This window comes from Rosa chinensis, chromosome 6, assembly GCF_002994745.2.
Source record: "Rosa chinensis cultivar Old Blush chromosome 6, RchiOBHm-V2, whole genome shotgun sequence".
NCBI lineage: Eukaryota > Viridiplantae > Streptophyta > Magnoliopsida > Rosales > Rosaceae > Rosa > Rosa chinensis.
The window spans coordinates 11,227,725-11,249,587 of NC_037093.1; the positions used below are offsets into that span (position 1 = coordinate 11,227,725).

General features: G+C 36.9%; 1 protein-coding gene, 1 long non-coding RNA gene and 2 pseudogenes across 2 annotated transcripts; all 4 read left to right on the top strand.

Moving 5' to 3' along the window:
• Positions 1–231: 231 nt before the first annotated feature.
• On the top strand, positions 232–3,890 carry LOC112173493 (annotated as a pseudogene).
• A 4,049-nt stretch (positions 3,891–7,939) lies between these two features.
• On the top strand, positions 7,940–11,030 carry LOC121050248. The gene is made up of 4 exons (XR_005802465.1): positions 7,940–8,332; positions 9,539–9,588; positions 9,700–9,827; positions 10,577–11,030. It is a non-coding gene; the product is annotated as an uncharacterized LOC121050248 (long non-coding RNA).
• A 3,094-nt stretch (positions 11,031–14,124) lies between these two features.
• LOC112173370 lies at positions 14,125–16,245 on the top strand (annotated as a pseudogene).
• A 3,726-nt stretch (positions 16,246–19,971) lies between these two features.
• On the top strand, positions 19,972–21,701 carry LOC112172487 (uncharacterized protein At4g06744). The gene is made up of 2 exons (XM_024309846.2): positions 19,972–20,475; positions 20,618–21,701. The coding sequence occupies exons 1-2, from the start codon at positions 20,061–20,063 to the stop codon at positions 21,418–21,420; spliced, it is 1,218 nt and encodes a 405-aa protein (XP_024165614.1). The 5' UTR covers positions 19,972–20,060; the 3' UTR covers positions 21,421–21,701.
• Positions 21,702–21,863: the final 162 nt, after the last annotated feature.

Genomic DNA, 21,863 nt, shown 5'->3' on the forward strand with positions numbered 1-21,863 from the left:
TCCCACACTTAGACATATTTGGACTAACATTGACTTCAGCTTGCCCTAATACTATTCAACCAAACCTCCCTTTCCTCCTTCGTTCTCCACCTCCCACAAAAACCATCCTCCTCTTCGTTCTCCGCCTCCGACCATAACCCTCCTCCTCGTCTCCATTCTCCGCCTACAATCACAACCCGACCCTCCTGGTCCTCCTCCTTTTCTGCCTTGGACCAGCTCCTCTGCTCGAAGATGGTGAAGAGAATCAGCCTCTTCGTTCTTCGCCTCCGACAAAAACCATCCTCCTCTTCGTTCTCTGCCTCCGACCACAACCCTCCTCCTCGTCTTCATTCTCCGGCTACAATCACAACCAGAACCGCCTCGTCCTCCTTCTTTTCAGCCTCTGACCAGCTCCTCTGCTCGAAGACGGTGAAGAGAATCATAGATCGAGGCCGACCTTTTGGAGAAAATTTGAGTTTTTTGTCATAGGTAATTGACGAATTTGTTCAATGCATGTCTTCGAAGGATTTGTGAGTCCTTAATTCAATGATCTGATTTTGTTTCTTATTTTGCTTCTAAGGATTTGTGTTTCATCTACCGAAGCTTTGTGGGCTGCAGTCGAGCTTTCTGGGCATTCATGTTCTGAGCTTTCTGGGCATTCTCCATATCTGGTTTGCTCTCTTTCGATTCTTCTCATTGTTTGTTATTGATTTTGGGAAAATTTTGCACTTTTGTTGAGTTATAGGTTTTGGGTCTTGCAGAGGAGGCTTCGAACTGTGTTATCTAGTCATGAAGGTTTCTGTAGCCAGGGCTTTGATGTTACTGTACTTGAAAATGGTAGTCTTGATGATGTGGGTATCCATGGTAAACATCAACTTCTGTTTTTTTTTTTTTGCTTTGCATTTTTGTTACTTTTTGGATTTTAGAAACTGGGTTATGCTGATCATACATGTTTTTCACTTGTTTTTACTGAAGTTGGTTTTACCAATACTTTTTCACTTTGTTGGATTCTGATATATTATGATACTGCTGTTTTAGGTTATTGGTTTCCCTACAGGAATATATTCAGCCTTGTTGATGAGTTGGAGATTAAACCCTTCACTAACTGGACTAAGTTTGCGCAATATTCAGCTGAGGGATTGGAGGTAATCAACACCTTTTTTGTATTGGCATTTCTTGCTTACAATGTAATTTGGATTGATTTTAGAGGCTTTGAGATGTGTTAACACTGGCAAGAATGTTCTGCAGGTTGAATTTCCGGTATTTCGAGACCTTCCTCAGTTGCCAACTCCATCAGGAACCTTGTACTATTTACAGGTATATATTATTTGCTCACCCTCTTGTGTGCCATTTCTAATTCCAGTGGAAAAGTTAGCAGCCTTTTGGTGATGAATGAGACGGTATAATGTGCATTTCGTGCAGTTTGTTTAGTTTCCGTTGGTTGATAGATTAACTTCACTTCCTTTAATGGCTGCAGGTATAGTTTCCCTGCTTGGTTTTAAACTTTCAATGCCTAATGAGCAATTACCAATTATTTGCTGAAGGATATTGTATAAAATCCTAGTGAATTCTGTTACTCATATATCTTCTATCAAAATGTTACTCAATTGTTTTATTTGGAAAGGCAAAAACTGATTGCGGCGTAGAGTTGCTTGTAGTGTATGTTGAGGAAATTTTTGAAGGCATTTCATCTAATTCTTGTGAGTCATGCACTTCCCAACTCATAAGTGCATATTCTTTGCAGTAATCGACTTTGACAATACTGATATCGCCTGGAGACAATATGACTCAAGTAAGGATCTCTATCACTAGAAGTAAGTTTCAGCATTTGGGTTAGTAATTATCACATATGTCTGAATAAATAGAAGTTATTAAGAGGTTTTACTGGTAGTTACTGCAAAGGAGCTCTTTACGCAGTTTGGCTGCTCACAAAAGCTTTATCAGAAAGTCCTAGCACCATTGCTTCAAGTGGGTCTGTTTGCACCAGCAGAACAATGTAGTGCTGCTGCTACTCTGAGCTTGCTATCCTACATCCTTGCTCACCAGGTTTGATAGGTTTTCTTAAGTGTTCAGAATCATTTATAAAGCTCTCACATACTATTAGTATTATCTTAGTGGAGGCTGACTAATAGTCATAGGAGTCCATAATGAGTTTTTGACATCAAATTCTACCATCTTTGGAAAATAAAGACCGCAGCAAACTATCACTCTGGGAAATAAAAAATAAAAAAATTCATGACTCTCATAAAGTATCCTCTCTAAAGTCCTATGATATATTCCTTATTCCAAATACCACACAAGTCTCTACTTTACCTATACAAGATTTCCCCATAATGAGATTTCTAGTACACTTAGCATGGAATTATCACGTCTTTTTTGTTATTGTAATAATTGTATTAAATAAGTCCATTCACTTGTCACTTTTCAATTGTATTTTCTCCTTCCTGATAAATGTAATCATATATTTTTTTTCAGAAAGATTTTGATCTAGTGTTGTGTTGTGGAACAACTAGGGAAAAGATCTTTAAGTCGTGGATGGAGTCTATGACAACCAAAGGTTGCAAGTTTGAGAAAGGTCCAAGTGTAACAGACCTTTTGCTTAATGAGGAAACTGGCTGTATTTCTGAAGTAGTTTGTGGCAAAGAAATGTATAGTGCTGACGCAGTTGTCCTAGCTGTTGGAATCTCCACGCTTCAGAAACTTATTGAAAATAGGTATTTTGTTATTGAATCTCAGAATGTTTTATGCAAATATCTGTGATCCAATGTTTATTACAAATCAGGGTTTTTTTTATTTTATTGAAATCAAATCAATTAGTATTACAAGATATAATAGTGTTACGTTTACAGTGAAACTAGGTTCGTCCTGACTATCATTCACATAGGGAAGTCCATATACTAGTTTTAGAGCTCATTTCATGTATAAGACTGTGAAGTGCATGTTAGATCTTAAATTAACCCTATTCCTGCTATTTCTACCTTAATTAGCAGTACTTGATAGTGCAGTGTTGTGTACGAGGGAGGAATTTGTCAAGGTTCGAACCTGGCTACCATCGATGTACTCTCCGTTAAGCTCTGGCTCGATAGGAAGGTGAGTAGAGGAAGTTTAATTTTTAATTTTAACGTCACTATCTAGCTTGTCTAAATGACTCTTCTCTACATTTTAACCTTTTCTCCTAATGTGAACTGGGGAATTTTACGAGATTCCTATGAGCCAAACGAAACTGAGCATGTCCTTTGATTCTAGCTTTTATTTCTACTATGCTTTAGATTTCAATTATGGTTCTAATGCCTACTTTGCTAATTAGGCACTTTAATCTGGAAAATTTTAATATAAAAAGTCAGTCGATGGTACTTTTTCGGTCATGATTTGATGGAGTTGATTCTTTGTTGTGGACCACATAATCAGGTGAACATTCCAAATGCAAGCAATGCTTGCTCAGGTTTTGATGATTCGTTTGGGTGGTCTTTCTTTGATTTGAATGTAATTCATGATGACCACAAAGATAGTACAGTAATAGTGCTATAAGCTGATTTTGTGAGTACCAATGCTCCTGCCTTTCTTCTGATTTTGTAATTATTAATTTCATAAGTTCAACCGGACTTCTGTCTGATCCAATTTTCTTGTGCAGTATCGTGCCAATGAGTTGTTAGTACTGACAGATAAGCAAATAGTTGCCAAGGTGACATCTTACCTATCAAAGTGCATCAAGGACTTCAAGAATGCTACTGTGATAAATAAGGAGATTGGAAGATTTCCAAAATCCCCGACTCATTTCTTTCCAGGTATCAAACTTCATTGCATGATCTATGGCATCTTTTTATTGGACCTTGATTGTTTAGGATACCAAATCGATTTAGTATGGTAATGTCTTTCTAATTCAATAATGTGAATACATAGGGTGTACCTAAACAATCGACATTGTGTTTGTGGCTATTATGTAATGAGATACATGAAGGAGATTATAAATGATGACACGTTTTCGTTTCCGACTAAGGTGTATGCATTATAGTTGATATAAACTTTAGTTTAATTATAAATAGCACGTTTACCCGATGATTATGACTTACGCTATGAAATACATTCCTAGTGGGCAGCAAAGTCGACTCGGAAAGGATACACCCAACAACAACTTGACGAGGTGCGCATTGAGGTGCCTGACTATTTGCAGACTTTGCTATAGATGCTGACTAGCAAAGTGATTTTGAGTAAGGCTAGCTAGATTTTTTGTGAACCATTTTGGAGTAGTACATTGTACTATTGCAGCAACTGTGAACAAAACTACATGTACACTTATGTCAATGGTATGTTTTAGGCTAGCCTTGAAGTAGGTTGGGGTCTTTTTGCCTATTTTTTGAACTACTAACATCTTTGATGTTGGATACAAATTAATGCAATGCCGCATATTCAAATTATTTGGGATTTCATGTTGTCAAATGTGGATTAGATTGATTTTGTAGCAGCAATTACAAAGTTAGTGGACATCATGCTCATGTAAAAGACATGATGTATATACGTCTATTTCAAATCAGTATTAAAAGTCAAAAACAATGTCATTAAAGAGATGATACATCAGATTGGAAACAAAAATCGATGTCTCTTTCTTCAGTGCACATTGAGTTATTAAGTAAGAAACGATGTAACACAACTCAATGGACATCAACTTATTAAGTAAGAAACGATGTAAAACAATGCAATGGACATCGACATTGTGTAAGAAACGATGTAAAACAAATCAATAGACATCGATTTATTAAACGAAAAACGATGTCTAGTATAAGTATGAACATCGGTGCCAACCTCAAAAACTGATGTTTAATTAACAGAAAAATGGACATCACTTCATAAAAGGAAACGATGTTTAATAGAATAATGAACATCGGTCGCGTAATACAAAAGAATGTAGATTCAATCTTAAATAGTGTGATATATGGCAAGTACCCGTAAAGCTTATAAACAGTAGGCAAACTTCAAAAACACCGATGTATAAGAGAATATAACACATCGTTTCTAGAATGAGTAACGATGTTAAAATGAATACTAGTGTTGTTGGACCTATATTTCGTTAAGCCTTAAATGCATAAATATGAAGGTTTAACAATATCTAAAAACACAAATTTGTGATCATAATAGCAGTTTAACATCGATTCTGGAACATAATCCGATGTTTATTATTATATGGGACATCGGTTTTTAACCGATGTCTATTTTTTTGTGATCTTTTACATCACCCACTAACACATGGGTACAAATTTTTTTTTACATCGGTTTCTGGCCGATGTATATGAGAAAAATTCTAGTAGTGTATTGATACTAAAGTGCCCATGACTTTGGCTTGAGTGCTGCTGCTTTTGAAACTTAGCCTTTCCATCCTATTGAATTGTAGGCAGCCAAATGATGCCTTTCAAGAGGGGTTTAGACTTTAGAAGTTTGGTACTACATTTTCTCAAGCAATATTATGTTTCCTTATGCTTTTTCCCTTTCAAGTCTCATCCCCTTTCTTCAGCTTCCATCTTCGTGCTATTTGCAATTTTTGCAAAGGTTAATTAGAGTTCTGAAAAAGCAAGTTGACATGCTAAATTTGGTTGGTGATATAGATAAGTTTGCTGATCATTAGTTTCCTTATTTCTTGATGAAATTAAGTTAGAGGAAGAAGACTGGATGTTCTGGATTGAGAAGATCATTTTAATTTCTTTGGGTTTGTGTGCCTGCTGCTTTTTAAGATGCCTAGGTAGCTCTTATTAGGAGCTAAACATGACATTAAGTAGAAACTGATACTGAACCTCTTCATTAGAGTCAGAACATTATAAACAGAGATATTAATTAATCAATGATATATAGTGATCAGGACCTCAAGACGTAACAAAATGTTTTACATAAGTACAATAAAAAGATTATACCTGCTATTCCATGGCAGCCCATAATAAGATGTTCCAGTTTTTCTCAACAAATTGGTAATTGTCGACAACAACCTTCTGGCAATAACAAATGCAATTCACATTAAGATCCCTGCAATTTCTAACATATTGTTATTTCAAATCTGTTCCCTTTAACAAAGTAAGGGTCCAGATTACTTAGCAACTATGAGTCTATGACTGATATCTGCATATATTGATTTCTACCAAATTATTGTGCCTCCTGTGCTATATCAATGACCCTTTTACACTGCAGATTTTATTGAGAGGAAGCACTAATTTACACTGCTAGTTATCTCAGTGCTACTAACAAGCTAAGTTTTCTAATTACATTGATTTTGCTTCCACGTTTCATTAAACTTTCTATGTTTTGGATTGCTGCTTTTTGGTTTCTTGGTAAGTATTAGCATTTATTTCAATTGCTTTTTAGTTAGTTGGTTGAATTGTAGTCAGGTAGAGCATTGAAGATTCATATCTTTGTTTGATTCAAATTATTTAGTTATATAGTTTATGAACTTTATTTTCCGTTGTTTTGTTGCTGAGAAAGTGGATTTAGGATTAGAGGAAAAAAAAAAAAACCTGTTAGTTTTGTCGTCTGTGATTAATTGAGAGCCTCGATTTCAAAACCTATTGGTTAACATTACTCATCTGCTCTTCTTGATTGCTTTTTTAAGAAGAATGTATTCTGATGTTTTGCAATTTAATGTAAGCTTGGCTTTTGAATACAGTTATGGCACCTAAAGGCTAAAAGATGACAAGAAAAATGAAGGCTCTAGAAAGTGATCATAGCTCAGCAAATAAAATGAAAAGCTTATCAAGTAAGGGAGATATGGGAGAAATGAAGAATGATCAGACTATAGATATGGGAGCAAGTAGAACGATTATTTTTTGGAAAATGTTCCGGCAGCAACTGTAACCAAGTTAAACTTAAACTTGGATAGCCTATTTCTTGAACGCTACTATAATGGAAAATGCTGCCAGCTGTCGATATTGGAAACTTTGATAAGATCTCAAAGATTGGGCATGATCTAATTTATCTTTTGTTTTAGATGTTCTGCAGTGATGATATTGAAAACAATTCTGTCTTTTATATTCTCTCCCAAGTTTAGGCAGTAGGAAAAGGCACTATGATCCCGCAGCATGCGTGGGTATCTTTGCTAGAGATCACAAAAAAGCCACAAATGATCCAAATCCCGCAGCAACGCGCGGGCACGTATGCTAGTATATATTAAACATTGAAACGTAGCTAACATTTAAAAAAAAAAAAAAAGTATACTCAGTTGCCAAATGTCAAAAGCTCACTGGGGCAGCCGCCCCCACGTGTCCCTATGTGCGTCCGCCACTGAATTCATATATGCATATGTTTCCTTCCTGCTTATTGTTTTTTCCTCTTTGTAGTTTGACTAGTTTCTACACAAGAATTATACACCGTGCAAGCTGAACATTTTTTTTGTCCCGCATTTCTCAATGCCATCAATGAGGGTACAGAGAATAGTTTTAGAATTGCAATGGGCGAACTGGTCGAACCCTCTCCTGGAGTCTTTACATTTGAAATGCTTCAACCGCATTTCTGCGAATTGTCAGTATTACAGGTATCATTTCGGGTTCATGATATATTAGTTTTCCTGATTTCTTGATTTTGCTTGCTGACGTCGAGAATTTTGAATGGTGGGTCATGAGACAAGATTCGGAATCATGCGACCTAACACAGTGAACAAATATGGTGTTGTTCTTGATGACTTTGGCTTCAAAACTATGATTGACAAGTTAATAGAGGAGTTTATATGCCCTATATCTAGAGACATTCGTCTCGAATTTGTTATAAAGTTATAATTAAACCCAAAATTATTACATAAAAATTTGAACTAATGATACATGCACTCTTTTTTCTTGGGTGGGGCTATTATGTAGTTGTCTTTCCAGAAGTTGGTGGAGCCACAGTGGATTCTCATCATGGTTTTGTAGCTGAATATGGAATCGAGTAGGAACATAGAGCTTGGTAGTTGCTACTCATCCATCTGTGATTTTGGATTTCAATAACTTCCTATTCTTTCCTTTTTACGCTACCGAGTTTCAGTGAGTTATGCTGGGGCTTTGATATCTAAGAAAATAATGGACTCTATTGGTTATATCTACTGATTTTCACGTACCTCAGACAAAAATAAAATAAAATCATTTTTCACATAGCAGTTTTGTTTGATTGTTCAGCTGATACGATTTCTCCTTATTTGAATTTTACTTTATGTATGTGTACCCTTTCCTTTCCTTTCTGTTCTTAAGCATTTATGGACTCACAGTGGCTTTGTATTGTAGCTTTTCATGTGGATGACTCAGAAGTCCCCTTGAATGTTTGCTTGGGTAAGTAATTTACTGGTGGGGAGATGTATTTTCGAGGTGTTCGATGTCATAAGCATGTGAATTCAGAGATACTTGCAGAGGTATGCTGATCTTTGAGATCAGGTTTTTCAGTACAGTTTGATATGAGGCTACTTTTATGATAACTTTAGAAGTACAAATTCTTCAGACTATCATTTTGGATATCGTTCTAATTCACAATAGCGTGTTACTCTTCAGTATGCAAATTGAAAATTTAAATGACAGAAACTTGATATGCACTATGAATGTTTTTTTTCTGATATACAGTGGCATACTGTTCACTTATTAATAGGGAGGTTTTTGTTTCTTTGGATATCGTAATTGTATAATATATATAGGAAGTCTTTGATTATCCTTATTTTCTGGGAAGAAAAATTATGGAGATCAACTGACTGAATTAAGACTTTTGTGCCTTAATATAGCGACACCAAATTTTGATACCACTTTGTAGAGGGTATAACATAAGCTCTGAACTGCATCCCTGATTGAGGTCTCTCAGCTTTAGGAACCAAACTTACAATGGTTTTATTCTGAGCCATGAATTAGGACTAAAGCATCTACAAAAATTCTGACCTCACCCGTATTTTCTGATGTGGAATTTGCTTATCCAAGTGTCATGTTTTTGTTAGTAAAATGTGGTTTATGGGAAAGTTTACAAAGATATCATATCTGATAACACAATTGTAGCCATAAAGAAGAAGGATTCCTACAGGGTGAAAAAGAATTCTTCACCGAGATAGAATTGAGATGAAGGCTACACCATAAAAACTTGGTCTCTTTGGTAGGATACTGTGAAGAAGAAGGGAAGCAGGTGTGGAGCCTGCAGTCTTGAAAAATTAATCATTGCTTACAACTTGCAAGTTATTATCTAAATCTATAAATTATATGTTGGTGAAATAAGCAGCAAATAAATGTAAAGAGTCTCATATTGTTTTGTTTGGCAATTGAGTGAACGGCAGGGTAATCTTTTTGCATTACAGATACATATCTTTCTTCCTTCTCAGTCTGCACAAGGTCAGTTTAGTCTGAACTTTATCAATTGGAAGTTGAACTCATAAATGGATCCACTTTGCCGTTCTGCTTAATGAATCTTCACTGCAAAATCTTTAATCTTAAATTGCATGAATGTAAGAAATTGGAGTTTAAGCATGCGCTACATAGTTGTTTCTATGTAACATATATGTGTGTGGCATGCTGGTATCCTTGAATGGTTCACTGTTTTAGGACCACATGAAATATCATTAATCGAATTGTGTTTATTGCTACAGATGTTGGTTATGAGTTCATGTCTAATGGTACCAAAGTGACTGGCTGTGCGGTATGAACTTTGCAACATTTGAAGTTTTTAAAGTGGCTCCTCCCATACGATGCCTTTCTGGCCAAAGTTTCATTAGCTAATTCTGTTTACTTAATTTGATACGAGTCACAGATAAAATCAAGAGGAGCCTGGATTTTAGTATGAGGTTATGTATTGCTTCATTATGAGGCCACTAACATACTTTTGGACTTCAGTTTCTGAATCATGCCAACAGAGTTATGGGAATAGGCCTCAGTAAGGTAAAGCCAACTTCATATTAAAAAGCATTTCTATATATGTTTTCTTCTTCTCTGCATCATATGAACACAAAATGTGCTTATACTGCCATCCACAATCCTAATTCAAGTATTTACATGTCAAATAATACTGACATGAGTATTGTATAAAATGTCGGGACCTGGATCTGTTTTTAAACCTGTCTAGGACAAGCTACATTTCACTTTACATTTTTCTGTGACTGAAAATTGTGTCCAGCATATTTGACAAATGCAAATGCTCACTGTTTTTGTTGATATGGGGGATTTTTTTTTCCATGGTTGATCTATAGAATTAGCAGTTTCTCTCATGGTATTTCTTACCATGATCATGCCCGCATCATTGTTCTCTACTAGAAGATTTCCATCCATTAATTCATCTCTTTTATCTGTTTTCTTTTCTCCTCCTACCTTACTACTAACCAAATAACAGGGTAATACATTCATTATAAGAATAGAAAACTTAACATTCATTAACAGAGCTATATGGCAAAAGCTAGTCCGACTCCTAGTTTTTCAAAAACTTCTCAACAAAGTCGAACTATGCATCGTAAGGAGTTATTGTGTTGATTTAGAGTTTTGCAGGCAGATTTTCGCATTTGTGCAACAGCTAACAAGTGTATTTATTATATGTCAATAGTGTGAGTACAATCAGATGCATCTGACTATCTTCTTGCGATGGAGTATCAGATGAGCGATTGAGTATAATGGCTTTGAAACTGTGGTTGTTGCAGGAACTTGACATTTAATTGTGCATTGGTATCTCACATGCAGCTGTAAAAGTAGTTGGGCACTCTTGCTCAGTGAGTTTTCTTTTTTGATTTTGGTTTCGTTTCTGATATTCCTTTTTGTTAGAAAGGAACTGAACTTCATCCTTTTTGTATGAAACTGAACTTTATTTAATTACTGTTAGTTGTTAGTTCAGTTAGAAAGAAAGCATTTGATACGACTTGAATGCAGCAGCAAAGCGTGGGATCTCTAACTAGTGAGTACTATAGTCTAAATTGAACAAGTGAAGGATCGGATGTGCAGCTTTAGTAGATGCTTTGGCTCTAACATGCCCCACCATGTAAGTAACAAAAAAAAAAACAAAAAGACTGAAGCACTTGCCAGCTAGCTAGGATCCCTCAAGCTCTGCCTTGTAGTGAGGGGAACTCTTTTTGTTTGTTCTCTTACTTAATTATTCAACCTTTTGGCAATACTTCCACATCTTGTGGTTCGTTTTCTTCCCTCATTGTATGTGTGTGCATTTGTGTGTTGGGTATCGGCCCACCTGTTGATTCTGTTCCACATATATATAGCTGTGTGATGGATATTCTCAAGTTAATCATTAACAGAGACACCACATACAAAAGAGCGAGATAAAATATCTCAATTTAATCAGCTATAGGTGAATCCTCAAAGTTTATTTTAATCAGCTATCTAGATTCACCTAGCTAGTGATCGACTAAGAATTCATGCAAAATTGTTTTTAGTATTACTGTTGCCCTAGTATTGAAATTGATCAAATTAAGTTAATCCCTGAACAATGTTGAATCCCTGTGCATGCTCTTTGTGACTGTGTTCCTAATTTTCTGAAAATGTATGTTTGGATTGTAGCAATAATGAGTTTGAGACTTTGAGAACTGGCATACTATCTAATTAATGTCCCATGGGATAGAAAGAAATCTATCTTCTAATGCATGATATATAGAGCCACCTTATGATCAATCTGACAAAATTAAGTTTTTTGAACATAGATGTGACACGAAGAGTAGACATTTAAAATGAAGACTTCATGGGGACTTTTTAATCAACAATTTGAGATCTACTTTTCAATTACATTATGACAAATCAACTATTAAATATTTATGTATGGATGAGTAAATCACTTCTAAAATATATATATATTTTTCCAAATTGCTAATTATTAAGGTGTCGAACTAGATCAAATTAATAGACGAACGAAATCTGTCAAACTTAAACATTTCATGCCTTAACGATTTTCAATTTGATTAAAAATTTACATAAATGATCTATAATGAATATCTAAATATCTAACGGTTGATTGACATAAATATAATAAAAAAAATAGGTCTCATAGCTGTTGATTAAAATATTCTCATTGGAAGTTATCTCTAAAAGTGACACTACTAGTACTCCTTTTCGCAGAATTCAAACACGTGCTTATGCCTAGGTGCAGAATGTGCACGGTCATTTTAGTTGGTCAAGAAGGAACTAGGTTGTGAATAGATCGATCTTCTTTAAATTTGAAGTTGTTGAGTTTCTTCATTCATCAGAGTGTTAAACTGTTAATGCATCAACAATATGCAACCACTGGTGGGCCGAACATACACTATGACAAGTGAAGGCTGCTGCCCTCAGTGAAAACAAATTTCTCTTTTTTTCCTAGTAAAACATACCGTACAATAGTGCAAAGTCTCATCAAAATTTAATGCTTTCTTCCCCACCACTTTTACTCTCTATTCAGTTCATATTACCATTCTGTCCCTATATAAACACAATCATGGATCCGCCATTGAATACAACGACTATAGCTTCATGTAGTGGTTGCTGGATAACGAACGGGCGTGCAACTAATTTAACATTTTTTTTTTTTTTTTTTGAGAAGAGCAACTAATTTAACATTGAATGTAGCCATTCCGTGTTATATATTAGAGTAGAACATGGAAAAGACACATGACTGGTTAATGTTAGCGTCAATATATTAATTACTTTTCCCTTAGAAAGACTAGACTGGTGATGTCCATGGGAACTAGCTAATTGGTCAATAATTTGGAGAGTCAAGCCTGCCTGCCTAACCTTACGGCTAGCTATCAACTTCTTCTGACACTCCATTGAAGATTTCTGTTTTCATACAGTCTAACATGTCAAAGGTTCATGACTAATTTGTTGAGGTGATCAATCCCCAATAATTTTGAGAGTCAAGCCCGGAGTGGACTCATATCAGTGGTACTCCGTGCAGGGCATCTGGTAACTCGTCAACTCAAAATCACAAGGTACAGATCTAAGTTTTTTGTGGTATTCTAAAGGTGGGGTCCTACAGCTCCGCGATCCTAAATTAATGAGAAACCGACACGTTATGTAAGGCATCCCGATAATTCGTCAACTTGATTATTTTCTTACTTTTGACATAGGAGGATCCAAGAATTAAAGATTTAAATTTCAAAACTTTGTATATAAAAACAAAGGCTCTTAAACCATGAGAACAATAAGAATCTCCATAATGATAATATTTCTAAATACTAAAGTTTAATGTTTCTTTAGCTAGTCATTCCGTAATTCAAACATAGTATTTATTGTACTTACGTGCATTTGCACAAATAAGAATAGAAGTTTAGATAATATCAAGTATATTTTATTAAAAAAATGTTATCTATATATATATATATATATATTAACGGTTCAGAGCTCTGCTGAACTTGTTGGTTCACTTATATTGCCTGTACATAAAAGAATTTTCCTCTGAGTACCCTTCTAGCATGTTGCCCTTGTAAGTCTTGCTGAAGAAAAAAGAGAAACGAGTTATAGATCAAGCTGTTATTGTTGCCATTTTGTTGTAATGCTTATATTCGAGTTATAATGATTTTATTTTTCTATCAAATTTCGTCCCTAATTCCCAATCATTGGCTTCCATGTGTCAAAACCATTAAAAATTTAAGTGGTACCCATTAAAAAACCAAATAGCATTATTGATGTAGCAAAGACTTGCAAGTCATCATACCTTTTAGATGTGGTGGCTTTACTCGTTAACTCTCCCCATGTGTAATGAGGGAATAAACCCAAAAAATTGACATGCCATTTTGTGCAAAAGTGCCCTACGTCCTCTTCTTCTATCCGTCTCTGCCGTCAAGTTGGGTCCAAAATGCTCGAGTGGGTATTTGTCTTGGAATCCCCTCTTGAAACTTCAAACCTTCTTCCTCTACTTCATCTTGATTTTCATCTTCGTATATATACCACTCTTATATATGATTATGGCCTTATGGGGTTGTCTATAGGATATTATTGTAATGATATAAGAAGTAAATTAGTTCAATTCATATGTATACTGGCTCAAGATATTAATAGACTAGTTTGAGACTAATCTAATGTTGTATTAAACTAATTTACTTTTACATCGTACTAAGTCCATTTGATATGTGCGCAAGTACCTTGAGTCTAGTGAGGCCAAACTTTTGATAGCAAATTCTGTACTGTAGAGGAATCAAAGTGGCAAACAATAGTGCATTAACAAATTGTCTGGCTGTCTGATAATGAGTGCCCAACTTCCACTCTACCCTAATCTCTCAACTCTCAACCCCAAGACAAAATATACCTTGAGCTAGTTCTAGCTGTTTGCTCGTGAACCTTGACTATTCTTCTCTCAAGTCTCCCTTAGTCTCTCCTATATATGTATGACATTGTCTGTTAGATTCGTAATGTGTGCAAGCAAAAATGGGTACCAACAATTCTTTCTTTGCTTCAGTTTTGCTTTCACTACTTCTGCTACATTTGTGTTTGCAACATGATGTAGTTGAAGGTGCTGAAAGAGAAGCCTTGGAAATAATCATTGGTGGTGGCGGCAGCTACAGCCCTCCTCCTGCTCCCTCCCCCGAATACGAAGAATGCCCTCCCCTCCGCCTCCTCCTTGCCCGCCGCCACCATTCCCGCCACCGCCACCTCCATCACCACCGCCGCCGTCACCTCCTCCACCACCATCACCGCCACCTCCACCGCCACCTTCACCACGACTGCCACCATCACCTCCACCACCACCACGACCGCGACCACCACCGCCACCTTCACCACGACTGCCACCATCACCTCCACCACCACCACGACCGCGACCACCACCCCCTCCGAACACCAGACTTGCAATTGCCCTCCGAGTAATTCGTAAGTTCCAAAAGCTAATCGTCCACGACCCATACCACATCAGAGACACATGGAAGGGCAATAATCCTTGCAAATTCAAGGGCTTCACCTGTGCAATGTTCCCTGACGATAAACAAATGGCAGTCGCCGGAGTAGACTTCAATGGCCAACTGTTGGCCGGCGATAAAACCCTTCCCCTTGACGGTTTCCTAGACCAGTTACAAGAGTTGGTGTTTTTCCATGCCAACTCCAACAATTTCACAGGCTCAGTCCCGAAAGACACATCAAAACTTAAATACTTCTACGAGCTTGACCTCAGCAACAACAAGCTTGATGGGGGTTTCCCATATGAAGTTCTAAGTGCCAAAAATTTGACATTCTTAGATCTCCGGTTCAACAATTTCTATGGGTCAGTTCCACCCCAAGTGTTCTTCCTGGAAGTTGATGTACTCTTCCTCAACAACAACAATTTCATTGAGCAGATTCCTGATGCTCTTGGCTCCTCACCAGCACATTATCTCACTTTTGCCAACAACAAGTTCTGGGGTCCAATCCCAAATAGCATTGGCAAAGCATCAAAAACGCTTTATGAGGTCCTCTTCCTCAACAACCAACTCTCAGGTATAAATGCTCCCCAATCTCGATAAATGTTCGTGTCCTTAACAAATTAAACATGTTTGCCAAATTCTCTCTTAAAACATTACGATCCTAATTTCATATAATATCTAGCATGGATATTCAACAAGCATGATGATGTTCTCTTGCTAGATATCTGATATATTAAGTAGTCGTCAGACATGATTCGTAGTTAGCAAGAAAGACCTTATCCGTATCTACATATTTGTTTTGTTAAATATTGATATCTAATAACTTGCTTAACAGGGTGTTTGCCATGGGAAATCGGCAAACTTAACCAGGCAACCTTGTTCGATGTGAGCACCAACTACTTAACAGGCCCAATTCCTCATTCCTTTGCTTGCTTGGCCAAGATGGAGATTCTGGTCTTGGCTAACAACCAGTTCTATGGAACAGTGCCTGAGTTGGTATGCAAGCTGCCCGGCTTGAGGAACTTGTCGTTAGCAAACAACTACTTTACCCAAGTCGGACCGGAGTGCAGAAAACTGATCAAGAAAGGGTTTCTCGACGTCAAGAACAATTGTATCTTGGACCTTCCAGATCAAAGATCAAAGAGTGAATGTGGTTGGTTCTTCTCTAAGGCCAGACACTGTCCCAACGAGCGGTCCATGCTTTACATTCCTTGTCAAACGCACTATTCAAATGAGAAGAAGCCTGAACATCGAGGACAAGCTTCTGCCCCATTAAGCTATGGTACTCTTAAACCTCATAATCCGTGATCTTCATGCTCATAGGGGACTCATCAAAGATGAGTCATGGTGGGTCTTGATCTGCAATTTCTTATGCATATATGTTTTACTCGTTAATGTTTATAACTTCGATCATAATTTTATGGAGCAATGTAACCTGATTTGTAGTACCGATTAAGGTGCAAATAAATAGAATAATGATGAGGTTCCATTAGTTAATTTAAGTGTGGTCATTTTCAGAGAGGCGGCTCTTACACACACAAGGCTCTTCTAGTAAGAGATCCCATTTTTTTTTGTCTTTTTTAGGGATAGGAGATTAGACCAACTTTTTGATCATATATTTGCATTTCAATCGTTCGATTTTTAGGCCTTAATGTGTAGATCATTTTTGTAAATTTTCAGCAAAATTGATTATCGTTAAGGCATTTAAAATGACGATTTAAGATTATAAGTATGAACGGTTTAAATTTGACAGATTTGGTTCGTCCGTTGATTTAATCTAGTTTGATACCTTAACGATCAGTAATTTGGCTGAAAATTTATAGAAATGATCTACACATTAGGATTTAAAAGCTGAACGGTTGAGACACACACACTGTGTGTGTGTACAAGGCCCTGTATATATAGAGGGCCCTTCTAGTAAGAGATCCTTTTTTTTTTTGTCTTTTCTATGGATAGAGCATTAGATCAACTTTTGATTCATTTTTTTATATATCAACCGTTCAGTTTTTAGGTCCTAATGTGTAGATCACTTTTGCAAATTTTCTGCCAAATTGATTATCGTTAAGGCATTCAAATTGACAATTTAAGATTATAAGTATGAACGGTTCAAGTTTGACAGATTTGGTTCGTCCGTTGATTTAATCTAGTTTGATACCTTAACGATCACCGATTTGGCTGAAAATTTGCAGAAATGATCTACACATTAGGACCTAAAAGCTAAACGGTTGAGATGCCGAAATGTGATCAACAAGTTAGTTTAATGCCCTATCCCTAGAAAAAAAAAAAAAAAGATCCCTTAATGGATATATATATATATACACACACACACACATAAGTCCATAAGTCCAGTGATCTGAATTTAGCCTATTAGTTTAATCTAGGTAATATGTTATAATATTTCTTTTACTAGTGGAGAGATTTGGGGTGGGAAATTTCTACAAAAAAAAAGAGGATTAAATACTTGTTACTCCTCAAACTTTTGCTAGAAAAACAGTTTAGTCCATCACCTTTTAAATTAAACTAGATAGTCCTTATTTTCTCTAATTCTCACACAATAGGTTCTCAACATACCTAAATTGACTATTATACCCTCATTCATCTTTTTTTCATTTTTTTTAATTGTTCTCTGTCTTTTTAATTTTCCTTTCTTTTTTATTTCTTCTTCTCCTCCTCCTCTTTGTCTCTCTCTACCAAGCCACCCTCCGCGACCTCTGCACCTCCTGCGTCTTCTGCCTCCACCTGGTCAGATTCTCCCCTATCTACTTCCTCTTCCAGGACATCTAGCAACAAAATAGCTACAAACCCAAAAAGAACAACCAGAATCCATCGAACCCATCAAACAAAACTTCAAACTTTCAAATTCACATGATTACATAAACAATTACGAGACCCTAAAACCCAGATTCGTGAATCGAAACCAAGATCCAATCCCGAAAGCAATGCAAATTTACCATATCAAAATAATTGATAATTGAAATACGAAATTGAAGGTTGCATGGCATAGACGAGAAACTTTTCCATCTCCAAAGTCGCTGCCATCTCACTCTAGATCATACCCAAAACCCAAGTAATCAAACAAACAATTTGAGCCTTTGCCAATGACAATGAACCAGATTGAATGCTCATCACAGTATCTGCATTGTTTTCAAAAACGTAAGAGCATTTTATTAAATTAGTTCATGATTCAAAGCCAAGTCTATGTCTTTATCAATAGCTAATGTCTTGCCCATTTTCAAAAACTGTTTAGGGTCATAGTTCTTGACAAAGCTATGTCTCAAACACTTTTCCAAAACCCAGAAATCAGTTTCCAAAACTTAACATTAACTAGAAATGAAATGCAGAAGAGAACTTGAAAACAGAAACAAGCTGGGTCTGATCGAATACTTGGATGAAATTATTACAAGGGCCACTAATGCCCTAAGTGCTGAGATGCGTCAACAACTTCTTGCCTCGGAACACATTTCAACTCGTTTCTGTTGACGCCGGCGACGGCTTTGGCTGTCCGTACATTAGCTGTGATGACGCGGCGAGGTGGTAGGGCGGGATCTGGGCATCGTAGGATGAGGTTTTCCGATAATCGTAATCCATTGATTGAAGATCGGAGACAGAATCATAGAGACGACAATGAGGGTTTTCGATTTTCAAACGAGTGTGATTTGGTGAAGAAAATTGAAGAGTCTAAAAGAGAAGAAGAAGGCGGGGATGTGTGTTGATGTCTGATATCGTTTCGTTCTCAGAGAAGAAGAAGAAGAAGAAAAAGAAGAAGGAATAGACTCGAAGGAGGGCGAGGATGGGATGGGTGTCTAGAAAAGTGAGGCTTCTGGAAATCTCCATGAGAATTTGAGAGAGTGAACGAGGTGAGAGCTATGGTTAGGGTTGCCCTCGATCAAGGCGTGATCGAATGTAGTAACAAATATTTAATAAAAAAAAAAAAAACTTGTCCCAATCAAGCCTCATCCAATCTCACTCCTACAATTTTAAGTCGACTACAAGTTACATTGCTTAAGGTTATATGGGTCCAAATTTTGGCTGTCACAACTCTCATATGTTGCCAAGACTTGGCCGTATATGGTTTATCAATGACCACGACTTGGAGATTTTAAGTTGCTTTCTTGGCTGGTGATAACTTGCATTGGTCACAACTTACCCATAAACTTAGTCATTTGACTTCGGTAGTTAGGTCACGACAAGAGCAAACTTGTGCATTGGTGAATATAAAATATTACAAACTTGTCTCCATTTTTTAAGAGACTACATCAATGCTTCAGGGTCGATTATGCCTATGAAGCTCGAAAGATATATGATAACGATCTTATAAGTTAATATGAGTGAGGTTTAGATTTTATTTTTTTGTTTTTTTTTTTCTTTTAAAAACAAAGATAAAATTTTCATTCATCTCATCAGAAAAAAATGCATCGAGAGACATAAGAACCAACTTTCTAAAAAATTAGTGATTACAGAAACCATGAACCAAAAATGTTCAAACTCTAGACAATAGACAAAAATGGTCAGTTTCGACAGGCTACTAATAACAAGTAATTCCGAGAGTCTTCTGTTACCTCCAAAAATTCTTCCTTACAATGAAGTAGAGTAGTAGACAATGCCTCATCATAAGACAACCTTCAAGCATAACTGGGGAGAAGAGACGACGTCGGAATGAGCTAGCAAAAACATATCACCCAATAAACCAAATGCACACGTGGTTATTGTTATATGGCCCAATAATCCTTTTCTCTCGCTTGGAATGAGTCGAGCTCACTTTCAGATTTGTTGGTTTGGTTGCACTCAATATCAGCGATCACTTCAGTAGTTTCCACTTTCCAGTCCTCCATTAACAGCCAACAACACCTCCCACAATTTCCTATTGGACGGCGCACTGATTGCCCTTGCACACTAAAGTCTGGGTGATGCCAATTAAGTCTTCCCTGTAACTAATACAAAACCAAAAGACATTGACCCGAAAACTTGGAGCATCATCTTTCATCATCTTCACAAAAGATGATGCTGACAATTCTAGTAATACACACTTCGAGAATGTATAGGTTCACACGAGATCTCTCTATCCTTTAATCAATCGATTATGGCTTTGACGCTTAATTCCGTACGTGCTTGTATAAGTAGATCTCGTGTGAATCCAACTGTCGCAACTTAATTAGGTTTGAATCCACTAACAAAGTTGCTAAGCATATGCAGCAGACATTTGCAATATATAATTATGATTTTGAGATCCTCTACAACCGAACCGCATCAACGCAACTATAAAACACTTATCTCTTTCGTTTAGATAATACCATCTTCTTCTAATCTTGATTCTCAAATGGGAAGCTTCTGTTTACCATTTGTGCGTCTACTTTATACCATCGTCATCATCCTTCCCTGTTCCTTCAATACTGTAATTTGTACAGACCATGAGACTCCATCACTATTACCTCCATTAATCCCTGAACTCTTGAACTTCTCAGACCAAAGACTATCATTGATTTACCCCATTATACAATCCTTCAAGAACATCATCACGTCAGATCCATTAGGCATCACCAAAACCTGGGTTGGCGCTGACATATGCAAATACAAGGGCTTCTACTGTGACAAACCACCGGACAATGTCACCGCCACTGCACTCGCCTCCATAGATTTCAACGGCTTCCAACTCAGTGCTCCAACTCTTGACGGCTTCATAGATCAACTTCCTGACCTTGCACTCTTTCATGCTAACTCCAACAAATTCTCAGGTATATAGTCTGGATTTGTAATAATGTCCTGGAAGTTCTGTAGAGTTTCTTTCAATTTTTGATATTTCGATCGATATCAGTCGTATTTTGTAGTTTCAAATCCTTGACAGATTGACATGATAACAATATGCAACATACTCAGGTATCATTTCACCAAAAATTGCAAATCTCAAATACCTCTATGAGCTTGACATAAGCAACAACAACTTCTTTGGCCCTTTTCCCTTGGCAGTACTCACCATGAATAGTCTCTCATTCTTGGACATCCGGTACAACTCTTTTACCGGATCCGTGCCACCCGAAATTTTCGAGCAAACCCTGGATGTTCTCTTCCTCAACAACAACAATTTCATACAAAAACTCCCTGATAATCTTGGTGCTACACCAGCGCTTTATCTCACCTTAGCCAACAACAAGTTCATCGGCCCCATCCCAAAAAGCATCGGAAGTGCTTCATCAACTTTGGTAGAAGCGCTGCTCTTGAACAATTTGTTAACCGGTTGCATCCCTTATGAACTAGGGTTTTTGAGAGATGCCACTGTAATTGATGCCGGAAACAACCTGTTGACCGGCCCTTTGCCGTGTTCATTGGGATGCTTGGACAAGATAGAACAGCTCAACTTTGCCGAGAACTTTCTCTATGGACGAGTGCCGGAGGTGCTTTGTGAACTAGGGAATTTGGCCAATCTATCTCTGTCAAACAACTACTTTACTGGAGCAGGGATAGCATGTAGAAAGCTGATAAAAAAGGGTGTCCTTGACATAAGAAACAATTGTATTCATGGTCTTGCAGATCAAAGATCAGTGGAGGAATGTGCCTTGTTCTTCTTGACCCCTAAAAGCTGCCTGCGCCCTGAGACATTTAGTTCAATTCCTTGTAAGGCTCCACCAAAATCAAAGAGGAAATCGGCTCCATATTCTGCAGCTCCGAAGCAGAGGTTCTGAAAATTTGTTGTGGTCAATTTTTTTTTTTTTTTTTGAGAAGATTGTTGTGGTCAACTAAGGTCTAGAAATTAAGAAAGAAAATATTAACCAAATGAAGTTTAGTGTAATCTTCCGCATATTATTGTTGCGACAAAACGTTAGTGGAATACTAGTGATCACTACTAGATTGTTGAGAGGGAAAGATAACATAGTGTACCACCAAGGCATTGATTGAAACAATTAGAAATTGGCTAGTCTCATTGGCCAAAAGGAAAATAAATATGGCTAGTGTAAATGACCCACCACTATTGTTGCAGAATCTAGATAGATCGATGATGGATAATTCTATATATAATTGCCCATGAAACCAAATTTAAGCACAATATTTGCTCATTCCTTTATGCTATCATTTCGGACAGGGGAAGTACACGAAAAGGATTTTTATATGTTGTGTATGTAGGAAA